A 19,564-nucleotide genomic window follows, 5' to 3' on the forward strand; every position below is an offset into this window, starting at 1 on the left:
TTCTGGACATAAATGTCAAGATACTGTATAACAAATCGATACTGTTTCATGGGAGAAATCTGAGATAAGTAAGAGCAGAACTTAGTGCCAATTGGTGCCTGTCTGCAATGTTTGTGACCAAAGGTAATGGGAAGGGCCTCTTATTCAACACTGAAGTGGTTGCACCTGGAAACATTACAAAGGAGAGATGCTGCATTCACCATTCCATTGTTAGCTTCAAGGCTACATTAATAATGCATAAGATTAAAATTCACAACCCTCTGACCATCTCATTTAGACTGGCTGCCCTGTGGTTTATAGCTGGACGGAACATCGCACCATTAGCTTTTTGCTACTGTGCATAAAGCCTCTGCCATTAAAAAAATAACCGATTTCCTCTCATACAATGCCAGAAAATCATATTGGTACCACAAATGGAACATGAAGCAAATGGTTCAAGTCACCAAAAAGTGCAGAGCACCATCAGAAGTGGACCCAGCTCACTGTTTTAAAGTTTACACTCAAAACACCTAATGTGGAATAATACCCATGTCTGCATTTTCTTCATTTTACAATGCTTCAGTGCCCTCCATATACACTGCCCTAGATATAAAATGCTGCACTCATTAGCATTCAAATCCATTTCCCATTCCTAGAATTCAAAAGCAAGAGCATATCTGATTAAATGGTAAAAACATTGGCCTCCAGAATTTTACCCAATAAAGTGATGGTTATTGAATGACTACAATTCATGTGCTGTAATTAACATTTTATTTCTGTGATTAAATCACACAAGCTAATTTGGTTATGTCAGCTACAATGAGACTTTGAAGAACTGAAGGAAGCATTTTCCCCATCTATTTTGGTGACACCCTGGTGACATACTTGGAGAAGAGATGCTTATGGTGTGCCCATCAACAACTAGAAAAACACTGACTGAAGATGAGCTCTCAGTTCTCACTAAAGCTGCCCTATCTGTAAGCAACACAGAATGCTGTGACATGTAGTGCTATGAGCAATTCCTGCTAATGAGATAAACAATTTACTACTGAGAATGTCACACATTAGACAAGGACTTCCAACTTCTGCAGACCACAAAAGTACGCTATAAACAGGAAGGATTTTTAGAAAAGAACATGATGTGCCTCCATTTGGAACTTTTAACTGCGAGTTAACCAAATCTAAAAAAACTGAAGATAATATTTAAAAGGATTAATCAGAGCAAAACAGTACTTACTGATCAAAGTTTAATGTCAAACTACATATAAAAAAATGACAAAATAAAACACATTAACATCAATCGTAGTTTGACAGCTGTACCTAATGAATAGTTAAAATACAGGAATTTATTCATCGAGTAATATGGATCCAATAAAAACAGTGGTGTTTTCATTTGTGGCTATCTGTGTGGCAGGTTTCACTACATGTGAAGGTCCAAACAGTTTCCTTTTCAAATACAGGTACAAAATGAAATCCTGGTCCAGCAGTCTTCCTTGCTGCATTCCGCATCAATGATTCTTCCTCCAACTAGCAAAACTATGAAAACAAAGAACCAGCAATAATGTTCAACACCTAAGTATGCAAACAACCATTTTATACAATGCGGTCTTTTTACATATTATGCAAGGACAGATCAAGAATGCAAACACTGAACAGCAGATTTACATCAGCTTGTTGTTTCTGTTCAGCTTAACTGAACGGACCAAAGTTCATAACAACGATACCCAAAGTCATGCAGGTTAGAGGCCTACCTTCCATCGGTTTCCGCATTCATTACAGAGGACAAATGTGGTCATTGGTTCATCAGCGCTTCGAGTCTGAACCTGTGGAAAGTGATCAGAAATCCTGGTTCATTCTAACCCTTAGCAAAATTACAACAGCATACATATATGAACTGCTTGTGACACGAGGAAAAAATTAATTCACTAAAATAATTAGTGAATTAGATGAGTAAAAAGTGTTCTCATTTGTCATTTATGACCACTTTAAAAAAGGAAATTCTTAATTTATTTTCCTATTTACTACACACATTTCCGCTTTCTGCAATAAATGGTGATTTGAGAACTCTTCTGCTAGAAGTTTTTGCTGTTTCTCCTTCTTCGTTATATTCTCCCATACCTGGGTGTATGTACAGTTCTTCTTTTTGCATTTCCCACATGTGAACAGGTCAGTCTCTGTGCCCCCTGTTCGGGCCATCTGGTGCTCGCGAATGGCCTCTTTGGTCAGGTTTTTGCGCATCTCCTTGAGCTCGTCGCTGGCCATTTCCTGTGCGGAGGAAAAGAGAAGGGAAAGAGATTAGGTGACAGGGCTGCGACAGCATCCATCCTTCTGATGAACCGAATGCACTCTGACCTCTGCCGTCATCCTGGCCATTCTGTCAGGGGGCACGTTGCCACACAGCACGTTCCTCCTGAGGCTGGGGTTCTTTAGGTCTTTCAAGTTGGCAATCCGGCTGCGGACTCTGTTTTTGTACTTCATGTCAGTGTTTTTGAACTCCTGGAAGACGCGTGCTGACTGGTTAAGGGAGTATTTTCGGGCCAAGTGGACAGCACAACACTGAGCCAGTTGATATGTGGCATCTTAACACAAACTTGACAATTACAACACAGTACATCTACTTAACAAATACACTTATCCAGAATGTTTTAAAATACAAAGTAAGTGCATTCAATAGGTTAATAATCAACCAGTAACTACAGAAATATAGTTAAAACTCTTAAAGCATGTAGTAGTGCAAACAAAAAGAACTCATCACCTACACAAGACCCAAATGCTACACTACCTCTAGTTAAAAACCTCTAACATCAATGAATCACTTCACCTCACCACCATAGCATAAAACAAATATACCAATCAAACTGATCAAGGATCAGACAAGAATACACTGCTCGAAGGTAAGCATGGGAGCTTTCCACATGTTATACTTACATATCCAGTGTTGGGCTTCTTCATATGATCTGTGATAACCTCACCAAGAGTGGAATACAGTGTGTACCTGTATTGCTAGGTTCTGCATTTACAAATAGATTTCACCTGACATGGCATTTCAGTTACATCAGTTATTGCTGTGCAATTCCTCTTTCAAACATGACTTAAAATCTAAAAGGATATATTCCTCAATTTGAGCCCCAAGTTCATCACAGTCAGCACCAATAGCAATGTAGTCATCTGAAAGGAAGACAGACAAAAACATTTATAAACTACACTCACCATAAATAAGAACAAAATCATCAAAATGAAACACCGGCTACAGTAAATATTTCAGATACGCTTGCCTCCAACAACTTACTCCCTGCTTGCAAGGCACTGGAGAGCATCTCCCTGCATTTGTTCCTGACAGAGTCTGATGTGTTGGGCGCTCGTGGGAAGGTGGTGATCAGCGTGTTGGCCGTGATGTCACTGCTTTCACTCTTGCTGCTTGAGTTGCTACTGGAGCTGCTAAGGGGCAAAGGATTAGAGTCAAATCTCTGGGATAGCAAAGCACCTCGGCTAGCTTTTTAAGAACCCAAAAACCATGGGAGGGTGTCTGGTTGGACTTCACTGACATTTATTCACAACAGCCTTCTAAGTGTAATTGACCTTACCATTGACTGTTCCACATATATCTACATACACAAGCAAGACACTTTTTTATATGGGGTTTCTCAAGTTAATTTTAAAAAATGTACTGTTTGTTGAAAACTAAAAAGGCACTTTCATGCCACAATTAGAATTGCACATTATATGACAGCTGGAGGTTCTATTTCAAACATTACAACAGGGAAAACCCAGCTTTCTTTGTGCCTTTTAAGGCTCACCGTTGTGAATGAATTTTCAGTGCAAAGACACAGTTCACGTAATGAGCCTCAACAGCGAGTCTGTCCAATCCAGGAAGTGAGGTGGGACTGAGTGGGATCCAACAGTAGTAATAATGGTTAGTGCTGATTGGCCCACCTCTCCTCGCGTGGCTCAGGGCTGTTTTGTGAAGAGGAGACGGTTGGAGTTGTGGGTTCTTTTTTCTTCTCCTCTAAGGCTTTGTCTCCACCTCCAGGCTCATCTGTCACCGTAGTGAAACAGAGAAAGAACAACACACCAGACACATTAGCATATGACCAGAAACAATATCAAAAACAACAATGATATATTTACAAAACACTGACATCTCTTTTGACTTAAATTACATATACTTAACCATGTATGCACAAATATATACAATAACCCACATGCATCTATAGCAGCAAGAGGTAATTTAAAGTCTGACACATTTACAAAGACCCAGTGTCACATTGAGTGTAGTAGTTATCCTCCAGCATATCATGACAAAGGTGCCCTCTGCTGGAATGATGGGTCAATAGCTACCTACCAGCTAAAAAATTTGAGCTGAGGCCAAGAAGCATTGTCAGTGCAATGATGTACAACAGACTAGACCATATGCATTTAATTCATATGCCCCTGACTAAGCCCTTGAGACTCATTACCATACACACACACACACACACACACACACACACACATACACACATACACACAATGAGCTCCGTGTTTGGGACAAAAACATTTTTTTCTTGATTTGGCTTTGTACTCCACAATTTTTGAATCATAAACAATTCACGTGTGGTTAAAATGTACATTCTCGGCTTTTATTTAAGGGTATTTTTTAAATACATTTGATTTTATCATGTAGAAATTACAGGACTATTTATAAAATGTCCCAGGACATCAAAATGTTTGGGACAAATGGCGGTACATGCTTTTTGATTAGTCAGGTGTGTTCATTTGTTTCCTTAGTGCAGGTATAAGAGAGGATTTAACATCTACCCTTTTGATTTTAGCCGTCTGATTGCCTTTGGAGTTGGTTATTGGCACTTGTCAACATGAGGACCAGAGTTGTGCCAATCAAAGTCAAGGAAGCCATTATGAGGCTAAGAAATAAGAAAATAACAGTCAGAGACGTAAGCCAAACCTTAGGCTAACCAATATCAACAGTTTGGAACATCATAAAGAAGAAAGAGCACTGGTCAGCTCAGAAATCACAAAGAGGAAGACCTCTTATTTTTCCAGGAGACTCACTACCTCACCATTTGCAGGGGATGTGTTCTGTACCAATAGTATACTTTAGCTCAAAGGGGATTCTTCAACGCAAAGACAACTTCTGTATGAAAAAAGAAATGCAGTAAGACGGAACATAAAAGCTGAATCAAGTGTGATAAAATGCGATCGCTATATTTAGAAAATCATGTAATACAGAAATTTTTCTACTTAGAAGCACATGTGCTCCTTGGAAACAATGTTAGTGTAGAACCCTGTAATAAACAAATGAAATATCATAAAAAAAGAAAAGCCCTTCAACTAAATTACACTTTATTCTTATTGAAAATATAATTATGTCAATTAAGTCCAGTTCAGTGACGTAGTGGGGGAAGTTCTGTCAGGCTAGAGACAGCAAGTCAAATAAAATAGTAGTCTTATTCTTTTCTCTTTCAATCTACTGTGTTGGCAGCAAATCTAAAAAAAAAGTTTTTATTTTTTTAAAATCCATTAGCCAAATCTCCTTAGTGTTTCTGGAACATCAGTTTGTATCTCAGTCTAGTCGGTAAAGATAAACAGCTGATTCTGAGTACTAATTTTGCTTACCCAGGAGCTTTTTCCACGATTTTATGAGAGACTTTGCTAGGGATGTCACCTCCTCGTCCGTACTCTGCTTGCGAATGGCATTCACTGACATCCCAATTCTGGTAGACTGAAAACAAATATGAATTATATATATATATATATATATATATGTGTGTGTATGCATACACACACACACACATATATATATACATATCATTTTGAATGCCTTTTCTCAATAACACTGAAAGGCAGGTGAAAAGGTAGAGGACTGCTCACCTGTAGCAATTCCAGCGTCATGGGAATGTTCTTCAGCTCTTTCAACAGGTCCAGTGCGCCCGACTACAAACACAGTGACAGGAGTTAAGAAAGATTGTCAACATAAGGTTACCTAAAACAATATGAGGGCATGTGTTCACTAACCAATACAACACTATAACACTGTACGATGAGATATTCGAATTATTATTATTGTCGTCCATAATAATACTAATGCAGAGAGCAAAAACTAGTTGCTACGTTGTGAACTCTTACTTTGTAAGTCATTCGCAACCTAGGAACGTTCAACGCTTTCGTTTACTCAAAAGCCCATTCTAATGCCATCGCCACGTTAGCAAAGTAATGCTCCAGATCACAGAAAGTGCACGTCGCCAAAGTAGGCAGCCTAGCAAGTTAGCTACAACGTCACACGGCTAGTGATGTCGGCTTCATCTGCGCTAAAAAACACGGGGATCGGAAAGGCCCTCATTCTATTGATTTTAACCAAGTATTACTAACTGGTCAACAGACCAATGATAAACAATGCAAAGCTACAACCTTACGTTAAAAATGTATAAAGGAATCAACGATTCACACAACATCACAAACGTGCCTTGTCAAACAAGGGAGCTATGTTTACTTTCTTTGCTAGATGGCTAGCTAGCTAGCGAAGGTTAGCAACAGTGCCCAACAACACACGACCATCACATAGGTGCCCTGTAGTGAGTGCCGTTGTGGTGTAGCCAACAAGCGTTACTACAAACGGGTTTCAGTCACGCTCGGAAACAAATACAGCAGTGGGAATTCTGAGAAGTTAACTAGATAACAACTGGACAGGTCATGTCCTGTTATGTCTCCTCCATATGGTGGAAAGGCATCTCATTCGATGAATGGGACCCAAAAGCGGAGCCCAAATCATGCAAACACAGCTTGCTTAGCCATGTCAAACTACATCTCACCCCATTTTTTTTCTGCGCCATCTTATCCATTTTCTTCGCGATCCGAATAATTTCTTCTTCCTCTTTCTTGCCCATTTCAATTTTTTAACCAATATTTCACTCTAATTATAAAATATAAATATCAGTTTGTTTTAAAACCACCTCTGTATAAACGCACAACACATCGGCTGGCTGAGCAAGCGCAACCACAAACAAAGCAGACCAGACTAATCACCAAGAGGAGGGAATACCCGATCCACCTTACCACAATCAGGTACGAGCGTCCTAGTTTCTCAAGAACTGTGATGTTACTGTGAGGCCGTCTGCACATGCGCACTATTGCTTTCTTTGAACTATACACCACCCATTTGATTTTGCTCAAATTAATAACACAAAATATTATATAATACGTAAATAATATGCAAAACAAAAAAACAATTTCCGATTAGCGAACGAACTACCAAAGCATGCAACAAGTTTGTGGTGTTTTATACGCCAAAATATGGTCACTTATTGCCTCAAAGTTTGACGCCATCATTCCGTCCTGTAAGTACATCAGCGCGATCAGTGGGAGGGAAATATAATCGATGTGCAGTCTCCGCTTGGCCGGCGCGAATTGCTTGTCGTGGTAATCGTAAAATAATGAATTGGTATGTCGTTTTGTGAACAAATGTAATTTTGTACGCATATTTCATGATGCATGCCCCATATAATTCATACTGTAACTTATATTATTGTTTTAATTGCTAAGTGTTTTAAATAGCCTTTTTAATTGTATTGTTTACGCTGTCAGATGCGCACGGCATCGTCTGTATTCATATGATTGTATTGTCTATTCAATGTTTTATCGCGATAATTCATTTAACTCGATCGTTTACTTATAAGTAAATGAACACATTGGTAAACGCAATGGGGATTGCATGCTTTTCTTATGCCTTTTCCTCATGCACAGTCTTGCTTGTTTACGTTAGACAGCTTAATTGTACCAGTGCATCATGACAAATATCACCCTTCACACATGACCTGGAGATCAACAAAGGCAGGCCGACTGATTCAGGTACACAAAAAACATCACACTTGTGTGGTTCGTTGTTGTGTCAAGACACATGTGACCTGTAATCACCCACATGCAATAACATTCATAAACGCTTTACTAAATGTACATGAACAAATTGACAATATGCTGCAATCTGTTTAATTTGCATTTTTCATCAACCATTTACAATAACATTACGATCTCCAGACAATTCATTTTGGTAGTTTACTGTAAATCCACATAAATTAAGCATAATATTTTAAAAAGTATTAGATAATCAAATGCATTTATTACCTGGAAGAAATGGCTTTTTAAATAACTAATAGTTACATCCACAACAGTTGCAACACAACACTAGCCATTGAAATACTGAAGATTCCTTGCAGCTCTCCCGTAGCTTAAAAGACCATGGAATGGTATCTCCTCTTGCAGCCTTTCCTAAGCCCCAGTTCTGTATTTTGTGTCTGTATGACAGGCAAAATATAGTACATACAATACAGCAGGTGTTGACCAATGCAATTGGCAATCTAGAGAATCTAAGAGCTTCTGAAGGATCTGGTTCAGTTAGAGCTGGTGCTGGTGAAGGGTCAAAAGGCCACTGTTGTGAAGTTAATTGATTGGAGGTAGCTGCTTTTCAATAAATTGTTTGATATCCATCATTTCCTGTGGGAAAGATTACAGCACAATAATTATATGTAGAAACAAGACTAGCTGCAAAAACAAAACAGAATACTTCAACTTTGTTTTCTGTGACTGCATGCTGCTTAGTTGGGATCAGCAGCTGACAAGCTTTTTTTTCCAACAACTGGAGTGAGATTTATCCCTCAATTTCCAGGGAGAAATAAATTAACTCTGCCACAAAGCTAATATTAAAATATTTTTTTTAAGTCAGCAATGTGTGAAACCTCTTATGCCAAGAATTTGAGTCATCACTTTTTACTGTTTTGAGGGTGCTCCAATCTTCCATACTGACCTGAGGGCAGGAACTGTGTGGCATTCTGGGATAGGTCTTGAAGTTGACATTTGCTGGATTTACAATGCTTTTCAACTTTTCCACAGTTAGGCAGCCAAACACCAAGGGTACCAGAGGGTCAGCTTCTCCATGGCATTGCAGGATCTGTATGTCTTTATTAGAGGTGTTGGCAGCAGCCTGCAAGTGGGAAAAATCACAAAAGTAGATAGCGTTTAGTAAATCTATAACAATAGTTTAAATTAAACATATTTCTCTTTAAGCAGAACATTTTGAAAGCCAATGGAGATAAATGAAACCATCATTAAAAAGGTAAACTTCCTGCTTGACATATTGATCTCAACTGCTATCGAAAGGCTCCAAGCAAGACACGTTGACAAAAATCAGGGTGCATATTCAGGCTGCTGTACAAATGGCAAGAATACTGACAACCCCTTTCACCAAAAATATGACTAAAGAAACTGCTCTGATTTCATACTGCTTCAGGAAAGTTACAACTCATTAGTCATGCATGCAAATTTAGGGGATTGTGATTGGCAGGTGTTGTACCTGAGGGAATGAACTCCGGAGTGGAAGCCAGCAGCTGAGTGCCACCACACCTGCCAGCTTCTGCTGAGTTGTTAGGGCAGTGTACAGAGACAACGCCCCTCCCTGCAACCATGCAATTATGAATAGTAGAAAATAATTTTGTCAGTTAAACCAATCACTCTTCTTGGTTTTATCAATTAATTAGAGGGACAGCAACTGAAAACAAATTAGCCACGCCATAAATACTAGGGCTGAGCAATAAACTGTGACAACGTAATTAGATTTTAAGGACAATAATATTAATTGCTGGCTGCCAGGCAGCTTATTGGCTTTCTTTTTGTCGTTTTTCCTCACTTCAGAGGCCATGTGAAATGGTTCCAGAAAAAAACATCACTGCTCCTCTCTATTTGGTATTGATATGACAGCCAATCAGCAACTAGGCCAAGTAGCTTCCATATGCTCATGTGAAGCATCTAACCATCACATGGAAGCTGCATGGCTGTGCTTCTGATTGGCTGTCGTATCAACAGCCAATCACACCTTTAATTCCAATCGGGCTGATACATAATCAATGAAAAAATAAAAGTGTTTGGAAGAGAGAGAGAAAAAAATATTTTCAGTATCTGTTTTGTCTGCATCTCTTCTAAATGTGTCAATGACCCATTGTCTGTCAGCTTGCAAACAAGCCTATTAATGTTATGAAAAAATGTGCTTCATTCTCAGCAGTAGGACTCCTGGTTATTTTTGGAGGGACAGCAACAGCGAGGCCAGCCCTACAAGCGTGAATGCCTGTGACTGACTGAGTGAGTGATGAAGTTACACCATTGGTCGGCCGGATCACGGGTGTTAGGTCCAGCCATATGCTAGGTTTTAACCTGGTCTTGTTGTCTACTCACTAGAAATAATCAGTCTATTACATCTAAGCTCTAACAGACAAACTGACTCACACCAGACATAACAAAATTCTGTTCCTTTGTGTTTCAGATATGCTTATTACTTCTCAATTCCCTCAAGTGAAGCTTCAGAATGTGACCATCAAATTTGTGTGTGTGTGTGTGTGTGTGTGTATATATTTACAAATATACACAAATAAGTAAAACCAAAATATAGGTTCTTTGCAAAAAACATATAATAATAATAAATAAAACCCTAAGGTTGCAATACATTTGTGATCAAAGCACTAGTTTTATGCAAGACTGTAAGTCACGACATCTAGCTGACATCAGGACTATTTTCAGTCCTTTCTTCCTGGAAGGCAATGCATGTCACATTCAGTAAGCAAGCCCTGATACCTGTGAAAATCCACCCAGAACAATTCTGTGAGAAGGTATTCCATTCTTTACTTCTTGGTCTATCAGTGCTTGGACTGAGAAAAGAAACAAGTTTATATTAAATTATATCAAACATTACATGCTAATATGATGATAAATAAAAATGAAATGCACTTTTAAATAAGGATTTTTACTCGGTACAATATCTGTGCATGCGTAACTGAAATACTGAAACGCTGTGTGCGGTACAGTTTACATTTAGTTAACTGCAGTAGGTATTTCTCAGCTGTCGCGTAAACTCACTGTTTTCAGCAGCCTGTTTTATACCAGATTCATCTTCTTCTGCATCTGGACTTAGGCCAATTATATCAAACCTTGAACATAAAATAGGGGAAATGAGACATTTACTTATGCAAGGAGGCATGTGGCTATTTGGATTTTTTAAGCAACTCTCCTTTCCATTTCAACCTTGTTTTTCGTCCTCTAAAACATAAGACTGTGGGGATATGAGCTGGCTCCATATCGCTTACATATTTCTTGAGCTGAGATCAATATGCATAAGTCAACGCAATCGCCAATGGGAAGTTCATGTTACTGGAGATTCATTTATTTATGTATTGTATTTTTTTAAAGTCACTGTCATTAGGTAATATTTCTCCTTTCTTGACTTGGTCAGGATGGGGTAGATCAATAATATTTTTTTGCATTAGCAATGGTCCAACAAAATCAATATTCCTCAATTCATTTACAACATAATCTTAAAAGCATAGTATGCAATATTAAAATGTATTTTGCATGTAACACTACAAAAATACATTTTATAAGAGGAAAGTAAGATAATGCAAACATTCCAATAGGAGCTGAAATGGTGTTTATCGCCTTACCAAGATGGCATTGCCATGTTCATGTTGAGGGTAACCGGCATAATTGGCCTAGAAGGATAAATTGCATAAATGTTCACAAACAAGAATCAGAACACCAAGTAAACTGCTTGTATACTACGGCAATTGGTTAAATTAAAATCAACTATTCTGCATGTCCAATGGTCAGTCACGTAGAAAAACCATTAAATAAGATTTATTTAGCAGACACTCTTATCCTGAGGGGCTTCCATGTATGGGAACGTAAGTGTATTCACCAGATTTACATGAGTGGTACTGAAAATGAAAATTATTCAGACTTAAGAAGTCGGGGTTTCTACTCAAAAAGGAACAAAATAAGTGTGGTGAGGTCAGGTATACTTACGCATGAGGACAGATGTACTTGACATGAGGGGTTCTGATCCCAGCCAGGGCCTCTGCCCAGCTGTGTCTAGGTGGGAAAAGTTCAAATAAAACATAACTTAAAAAGCGTCTTATATGGCTACATTATGCATTTAATTGAAGGTGTTTATTGCTTATATTCAGAATAATTTTGGCTAACTTATAAATCCATACGCGATATATATTTTTTAAATTGTTATATGGTAGTTATGTTATTGTTCTCTGCGTGTTGTGTGTATGTGTTTGCGCGTATGTACATTTAAATAAAAACAAATGCAAATAGAAAAGGGATAAAAGCCAGTGATGCTAGCACTATACAGTACCTACCCAGTATCTCCCAGTCCATGAAGAAATATGACCTGTCCAACGGTTGAAAAACAAGTCAGTAAAGGTTTATTTCAATCCGTCTTGTCAGACTGGGGTTATCATGCTGTGATAAACGCGGAAATCTACGATTATCTGAATATAAATTATAAGTTGCTAACAAACTGAACATTACGAAGCCGATACAGTCAGTGTCAACAATGGTTATCACATCTGGTTATCCGCTGTCGACAACTGATACTGCACATCATTGATACATCATTGATACTGTAATACAGAAATCCAGAAAAAACCAAGCTTCATTTAGTATATTGGCTAGCTACAATATTATTTCAGTACACTGGCTACAATGTTACAACAAAATGTATCTTTTCTTTTGTAATATATCGTGGTATCCGAAAGCGCTTCCCGTAGTATGTCTGCAATAACGTTGGCTAATAACACGCAACTGCTGTATGAATGTTGCAGCTCGATGAATACTAGCTAATCTTGTAAATTGTAGCAAGCTACTGTCTTTAGCTTATTCGCTAACATTATCCATCCCTGACATAATCGTCACGTGTTTGGTAAAATACGGTAGCGTCAACATTATTATTCGACGGATTTGCAAAGCGGGCCAGCCAAACGATTCATATAATCTAGAAATGATTTTAAACACAAGGAAACAATGAGTAAAGCTTGCATTGTGCCGTGTCTTCATCGCGACATGGTGTAAGCTACAGATGGCTAGCTAGCTACTGCAGAGCTAACCTCCACAAACGGGCTCATCACATTCAACTTACCGCTGCAGTTGCTTTCCGTGCGGCTGGTACAATGGCAGGAAGCGGCGCTGACATATTATTACCGCACATACAACGGATAGGCAGCTGACATCCAACAAGAGAATTGGAAATATTAGCTATCTAGTTAGCTAACCACCGATTCTTTCAGAACGGTCACTTTCAGACTTATGTTCTGGCTATATATCGGAAAGCAATGTTAATAATGTTATATTGATTACAACATTAAAATAATGCATATAGACAGCTACTACTACTGCTTCTAGCTGCGTCAAGGTTATGGCCAGAATTTCTTGGTATCGTTAGTAAGCTGATATATGCACAGCCCACTCTTAAAGCACTAACAAGTTACAAGAAAATGAGTAAACTGGCTAAATGGATAGCGGGAATTTCGCAGGCACCGTTTAGGAAATCCCACCCAACATTATTTCAATTGGCTTTCAGCTTTCCCTCCGCAGAAATGCCGGAGTTTAATTGGTACATGTGCCTGTCAAACTAACATTCTCGGGCGCTGTAGTTGTCTAGTTGTAGCTAGTTGGGAGGCTACCTGTCATCCTTAATTAGGTAAGCAGCCCGTATTAGACCTTGAATGATACCTGGAGGGCATCATTGCACACATTCGTAATGTCAATGCCCCAATGGGAGTCCTGTAACTGTTAACCTACATTTTATGATTTGGTGTTGAATGACATCAGTCACACCGCGGCAGTGCAATCACGTGGGACCCTGCGGCAGTGCAGCAGAAGAGAGCAGACACACTTACCAGTATTGTCATTTTTTAACGTTATTATGTTAAAGCACAAGCACAAGCACAAGCCTGATCTGAAACGGAAGCCCACAGATGATCAGTGCTTCGTAGTGACGTTTAAGCTACAGTAGGTCTACATAATGCACTGTTGTCTGCACAGTATTAAATAGCTAGAGTGCTTGCTAAGTTGCTTGACATTTTCTTAAAATTACGTTAGTAACATAAAAAAAAACCACGAGCTTTCCCACATGGCGCTGTAGTAATTATTGTCACAGTAAATTGGCAATTGGTAACAGAAAGTTTTTAGCCAACGCATTACTTATATTGAAATAAGCACTTTTAATTTTTGACGCTACACAACACAACACATGCGGTAAGACGTGTTCCCTGATTATCAGACATTCACTAACCGGAACTCCATTGTCAGGCTAATGGAATATCTGTTATTCAAAAACTATTATCCTGGAGTGTTTCAAACTCAACCGGAACTCTATATCCTAAGCAGGAAAAGTCTTTTTGGATGGATGATCCACAGTTCATTAGGAGGATCTCCATTTTAGCCGTAAAGAAATGTGTACCATGTGATTGTCGTAAACTAACTAAATTGATGTCCTTGGGTTCTCGAGTAGTAAAGACAGCTTGCTACCAATTTAACTATGCCTGTATCGAAGATTCCTGGGGGGAAAGCATTGGACATTTTAAAAACCTTGCCAAAGATAACACTAGCAAACCTCAGACCAAACCCTGGAGCCAAGAAAGCTGTAAGTGTAACAGTCGTCTTGCTACGCTTGTTTAACAAGGGGATTTAGCTTGACAGCCGTTAGCCAACGTGCGGAAATTGTGTACCTGTTGTTAGCTAGCTAGCTAGAGACAGCTACCAACATTTTTGCTGATACCAACAGGGTAGAACAACCATGGTCGCTAATTACCTATGAAGACTTGAAATCGTTTGCGGCGCATCATGTTGAGCTGTGCCTGCAGCCAGTTATATGGTAACAGGCTAGCGCAATGTGGATCACTTATGTCCAAGCGATATAGAATCTGGATTTACGCTATGTTATAACGCTCTTTTGATTGATAGATTGCATGTCTTACCTCCCCTGCTAAGTCAATGATGGCCTACTGTAACTCTAAATTCGTTTTACATTAAATTAGCTACGCATTTTGAATAAAAATCTGCCGTTTACTGTAGGTAACTGCCACCTCTATTGAAGTCTGTCTCCTCTCTGTATTTAACTTTGTGTCAAGTTCTGCGAACGTAGGCCATCCTTTGTGTTCACTGTGCAGGCGATTAATAATGTTAATGCATATGACATTTCTTTTAGGAGAGGAGGCGAGGTAGAGGTCTCCATGGAGGATGTAAAAGTGGACGAGGTCATAAAGGAGAGAGGCAGCGAGGTAATCGTCCTCGGTTGGGGTTTGAGGGAGGACAGACCCCTTTTTACTTGGTGATTCCAAAATATGGATATAATGAAGGTCACAGGTAAGTCTGTGTGGGGGCAAGGCTCAAACAGGGGGGAAACGATTCAAAGATTCTGCAGAAAATTAACTGACCTTTTTCCATGCTTTTTGCTTTGTTCCCCCAAGTCGACGGTTGCAGTATCAGCCTTTAAGTCTCAAAAGACTTCAGTATTTAATAGATCTTGGCAGAGTGGACCCCACTCAGCCAATTGATCTTACCCAGTTGGTGAATGGCAGAGGGGTGACGGTGCAGCCTCTGAAGAGAGACTATGGAGTACAACTAGTGGAAGAGGTAAGAAGAGCAGTGGCCAATTAATGCCTCCTTGTCTTTCAGAATGGATTTGTAATGGAGTTATTTTGTCCAGTAGATGGCAGTATTTCATAGATTTTCAGACAGGTTTTTTAATTCTGTGGGACTGCCTGTAATGTTGTCTTGTGCTGGAAATTGATTGTCTGGTATTGGGGCAAATATTTTGGCTTTGTAAACGTATACACCAACATTTCTCAACTGATCTTTTGTTTCAGGGCGCTGATATCTTTTCTGCAAAGGTCAACATTGAGGTTCAGATGGCCTCTGAGGGTGTAATAGCTGCCGTAGAGAGAAACGGTGGTGTCATTACAACTAGTTTCTATGATCCAATAACTCTCGGTGAGTCTCTTATTTGGTTTTTATACTGGCATAATGAAAATTTTACCCTTTGCAAGTCGCATGTGCCTGTGTGCACTTTAAGAGTATGCATTTTTTAAAATATTAGAAATCGTCACAGGTTAAGTTGTAAGTTAAGCACTGTTAAGGTGAGGTGTCTAGTAGTAATGAGTTACATGGTGTGTTATATCCCCCTCCACCAACACCACTGCAGGGATCCTCTGCAAGCCTGTCCCATTCTTCCAGAGGGGTCAGCCCATCCCAAAGCGAATGCTTCCCGGGGAAGACATGATTCTGTTCTACACTGATGCTAAAAACCGAGGTTACCTGGCAGACCCAGACCAGGTGCAGCAAGCCAGGCAAGAACTAGCCCAGAAGTATGGTTATGTTTTACCAGACATTTCCAAAGACGAGATGTACCAAATGTTGGCGATGAGGAAGGACCCACGGCAGATTTTCTTTGGCCTTGCTCCTGGCTGGGTGGTCAACATGGCGGAGAAAAAGATTTTAAAACCAACAGATGAAAAACTGCTCAGATATTATAATTCTTGAAAATAAATGAACTGAAAAAAGTCACGTAATGCATAAAATATTGTCCTGATTGTGATTGCAATTTTTTTTTTGTTACTATCATTTGTAAGGCAAATGTAAAAAAAAAAAATGTTGCAGTAAAATACTCCATATGTTGGGACGTGTTTTTTGCCGCTTCATTTGCTGCACACTTACAGACAGATGTTAGTCACAGGAAGTGGCAAAAGGAGCTAAATAGTACACTCTGAAGTACCGTGCTGATTAAGGAACTGGAGCAACATGAGCTTCATTAATGATTTTAATATGATGGTTTCTCTTTGCCACATTTTACCCCTCAGTTGCAGATGAAAGTACTTCAGCAAATTAGCAAGGGAGCCCAGGCTAGTCACTTAAAGCGAGAAGTGGACCGTTTGATAGAAGGAACGTTGAGCTATCCAGGTGAAAGGGAAACAAGGAAAATAAGATAACTCTATGAATCAAAACAGGAAACAGATGCCCAGTGATGTGTATTACATGTTAAATGGAGTTCCTTGGCTGAAAGGGGGAATATGAAATTAGTCATAGGCAGCTGTATCCTGGTTAGGGCTCTTAGCTATCGCAGAGCCCCCCAGAACACAATCGCGTAGACACGCGCTCAATGGCATGCCCCTCGATGCTGTTGAGCTCAGATACAATTCCAGGTGCTTTCCATGGAGCAAAATTTTTAAAATGTATTTAAAAAAGAATGCAGGGATGGTACTCGAGTGTGGAAATCTCTTCCTGGCCCCTCTCAAAGGCATGGATCGTGTTGTCTTCAGGGGGGAAAAAATGGTCACTGACTGCATATTGGACATCACTGCTCCAGGCCTACATTCCAAACATTTAACACTGAATATAGCATATTTGTGCCCAGTCCAATTAGCACTTACCATTAGTGACCAGGCCATTATGAATGTTTTGTCTTCAACTGAGGAATCATGGATGGTTTATTCATCCTAAATTAAACATTAAACAGTTACTAATGCATGTCAATGTAAGTCCCGCATGATTTATAATGTGCTAAATGTTGGTTCTGTGTTTTAAAACTAGACCTTACCTACCTGGTTCAATTGATCAGTTCTTTCTGTTTAACTGTAAAGTGTGTGAAAACTTGTTTTGATCCACACTGGCTCATTGTGCCAACCATGTAACGTATCGAATTAGTGCAAGAAATATTTAAATTACACTGATCACATTAAACCTCTTTTACTTTATTATAGTGCTGTGAAAAAGTGTTTGCCCCCTTCCTGATTTCCTCTATTATCGCATATGTCACACTGGTTTCAGGTTGTTAGACAAAATATAGTATTAGACATAGGAAAACTGAGTAAACACAAAACACATTTTAAAAAATTATTCAATTTATTAATGAAAAAAGTTATCAAACACCCATGTGAAAAAGTAATAGTTTCAGTTCGTCCAACAATGAACTAAATTTAATTGATAATGAGATTCACTTGATTGAACACAGCCAGGCTTGATTGCGGCCAGCTGTTTTGAATCTAAACTTCACTCGTATTGAACCTTACCATCGGAGTGAAGAGGTTTCACAGTTTCTACAAGCACACTATGCCATGATCGCAAGAAGTTCCAGAACTGATGGGGAAAAACAATTGAAATATATTAGTCTGGAATGGGTTACAAGGCCATGTCTAAGCCTCTGGGACTCCACCAGACCACAGTGAGGGCCATTATCTCCAAATGGAAAACACTTTGAATAGTGGCAAATCTTCCCTGGTGTAGCCAGCCTGCCAACATTTCTCCATGGGCGCAGCAAGAACTGATCCAGGAAGTCACAAAATATCACAGAATGACATCCAAAGAACTACTGGCCTCTTTGGCCTCAGGTAAGGTAAGTGTTCATGATTCCACAATAAGAAAGAGACTGGGAAAAAATGTTATTCATGGGAGAGTAGCAGGGTGGAAACCTCCGCTAACCAAGATAAACATCAATGCCTTTTCATATTTGGATGATCCCAAGCATTATGGGATAATGGTCCATGAACAGATGAGTCAAAAGGGGAACTTTTTGGATTGGCTTTGCTGCCTCGAGAGATGGACAACTCTACATTTCTGAACCATGAATTCTGCTCTGTACCAGAAAATTCTTAAGGAGAATCTCCAGTCATCTGTGCTCTGAAGCGTAATTGGGTTATGCACTAAGACAATGATCCATAACACAAAAGAAGTCCCATTGTGAATGGCTAAAAATAAACAAAATTTAAGTTTTGGAGTGGCCTAGTCAAAGTCCTGACCAGAGCCAATTGAGATGATGAGGACCTGAAACGAGCACTTCATGCTTGAAAACCTACCAGTTTGTCTGCGTTAAAACAGTTCTACAAAGAAGAGTGGGCTGAAATTTCTCCACAGCAAATTGAAAGACTGATCAAATTATTATAAAGTTTTTGCGGAAGCTAATGGTGCTAAAGGTGGTGCAACCAGTTAAGTTTAAGGAGACAATCAATTTTTCACATGGGTGATATGGGTGTTTGATAACTTTTTAATTAAATAAAAGAAATCATTTAAAATGTGTTTTGTTTACTCAGGTTCCCTTTGTGTAATATTACCTTCTGATTAAAGGTCTGAAACCATTCATAGTGACAAAAATGCAATTATTGAGGAAATTGCAAAAGGGGCAAATACTTTTTCATGACAATGTATGTACAATACTGAGGTCTTGTCCATGCTACAATTTTCTGTTAAAGTTCTGCCATGAATTAAGTCCCGAGTTAATTTTTTCATCATCCACTTTCATATTTGTTTTGTCAAGTACACTTAAACTTAGCATGCTGTCTATAAATAGAGTGGTATTTAATGCTGATATTGTCTCAAGAGACGTGACCATAGAATTTCAGCTGGTATAAAGGCCTTTATCAAAGGAAGCATATGTTTGTGAGTGTGCTTGGCTATGAGCATTGTGTAAACTGAGTTTTACACGTAGTTCCCACTGCCACACTCTTCCTGAATGTGATGTGATGCAGTGATTTAAAAAAAAAAAAAAAAAAAAAAAAAAAACCTTGCACATGCTGGCAAGCACAATGCCACTAAACGGAAAACTTTTTATTTTTTTAACTTAACTAGTAAGCCAATGACAATACAATGTTGCTTATTGTTGGCATACATTACTTATTATGGAACCATACCTAATCAACTATAGATTCTCTTGGATTTAGTAATTTGGCCAAAATAGCTAATTATTTTTATTTATTTATTTATTATTTTTTTG

At 38.9% G+C, this 19,564-nt stretch overlaps 3 protein-coding genes and 1 long non-coding RNA gene across 6 annotated transcripts; 2 read left to right on the forward strand and 2 right to left on the reverse strand.

The window, feature by feature from the left end:
* Positions 1 to 731: 731 nt before the first annotated feature.
* On the reverse strand, positions 732 to 7,110 carry LOC118225449 (transcription elongation factor A protein 1-like). 3 transcript variants are annotated; one of them, XM_035413865.1, is made up of 10 exons: positions 7,030 to 7,110; positions 5,848 to 5,910; positions 5,593 to 5,698; positions 3,913 to 4,015; positions 3,269 to 3,417; positions 3,091 to 3,147; positions 2,332 to 2,486; positions 2,098 to 2,244; positions 1,731 to 1,802; positions 732 to 1,515 (listed from the first exon to the last, which is right to left on the reverse strand). In XM_035413865.1, the coding sequence occupies exons 1-10, from the start codon at positions 7,093 to 7,095 to the stop codon at positions 1,507 to 1,509; spliced, it is 927 nt and encodes a 308-aa protein (XP_035269756.1). In that variant the 5' UTR covers positions 7,096 to 7,110; the 3' UTR covers positions 732 to 1,506. The 3 variants fall into 3 exon arrangements, with proteins under 3 accessions (XP_035269756.1, XP_035269754.1, XP_035269755.1); XM_035413863.1 differs by lacking the exon at positions 7,030 to 7,110 and adding an exon at positions 6,786 to 7,013; XM_035413864.1 differs by lacking the exon at positions 7,030 to 7,110 and adding an exon at positions 6,786 to 6,860 and having other exon boundaries at positions 3,269 to 3,414.
* Positions 7,111 to 7,348: 238 nt separating this feature from the next.
* On the forward strand, positions 7,349 to 8,379 carry LOC118225453. Its single transcript, XR_004764829.1, has 2 exons — positions 7,349 to 7,414; positions 7,736 to 8,379. It is a non-coding gene; the product is annotated as an uncharacterized LOC118225453 (long non-coding RNA).
* lypla1 (lysophospholipase 1) lies at positions 7,941 to 13,357 on the reverse strand. The gene is made up of 9 exons (XM_035413867.1): positions 12,938 to 13,357; positions 12,159 to 12,190; positions 11,815 to 11,880; positions 11,454 to 11,501; positions 10,873 to 10,943; positions 10,591 to 10,664; positions 9,320 to 9,421; positions 8,774 to 8,950; positions 7,941 to 8,463 (listed from the first exon to the last, which is right to left on the reverse strand). Exons 1-9 carry the CDS (start codon positions 13,004 to 13,006, stop codon positions 8,410 to 8,412), a joined length of 693 nt encoding a protein of 230 aa, XP_035269758.1. The 5' UTR covers positions 13,007 to 13,357; the 3' UTR covers positions 7,941 to 8,409.
* An 888-nt stretch (positions 13,358 to 14,245) lies between these two features.
* On the forward strand, positions 14,246 to 17,552 carry mrpl15 (mitochondrial ribosomal protein L15). The gene is made up of 5 exons (XM_035413866.1): positions 14,246 to 14,443; positions 15,008 to 15,165; positions 15,270 to 15,435; positions 15,669 to 15,792; positions 16,004 to 17,552. Exons 1-5 carry the CDS (start codon positions 14,339 to 14,341, stop codon positions 16,339 to 16,341), a joined length of 891 nt encoding a protein of 296 aa, XP_035269757.1. The 5' UTR covers positions 14,246 to 14,338; the 3' UTR covers positions 16,342 to 17,552.
* The last annotated feature ends 2,012 nt before the right edge of the window (positions 17,553 to 19,564 follow it).

This window comes from Anguilla anguilla, chromosome 4, assembly GCF_013347855.1.
Source record: "Anguilla anguilla isolate fAngAng1 chromosome 4, fAngAng1.pri, whole genome shotgun sequence".
Taxonomy (NCBI): domain Eukaryota; kingdom Metazoa; phylum Chordata; class Actinopteri; order Anguilliformes; family Anguillidae; genus Anguilla; species Anguilla anguilla.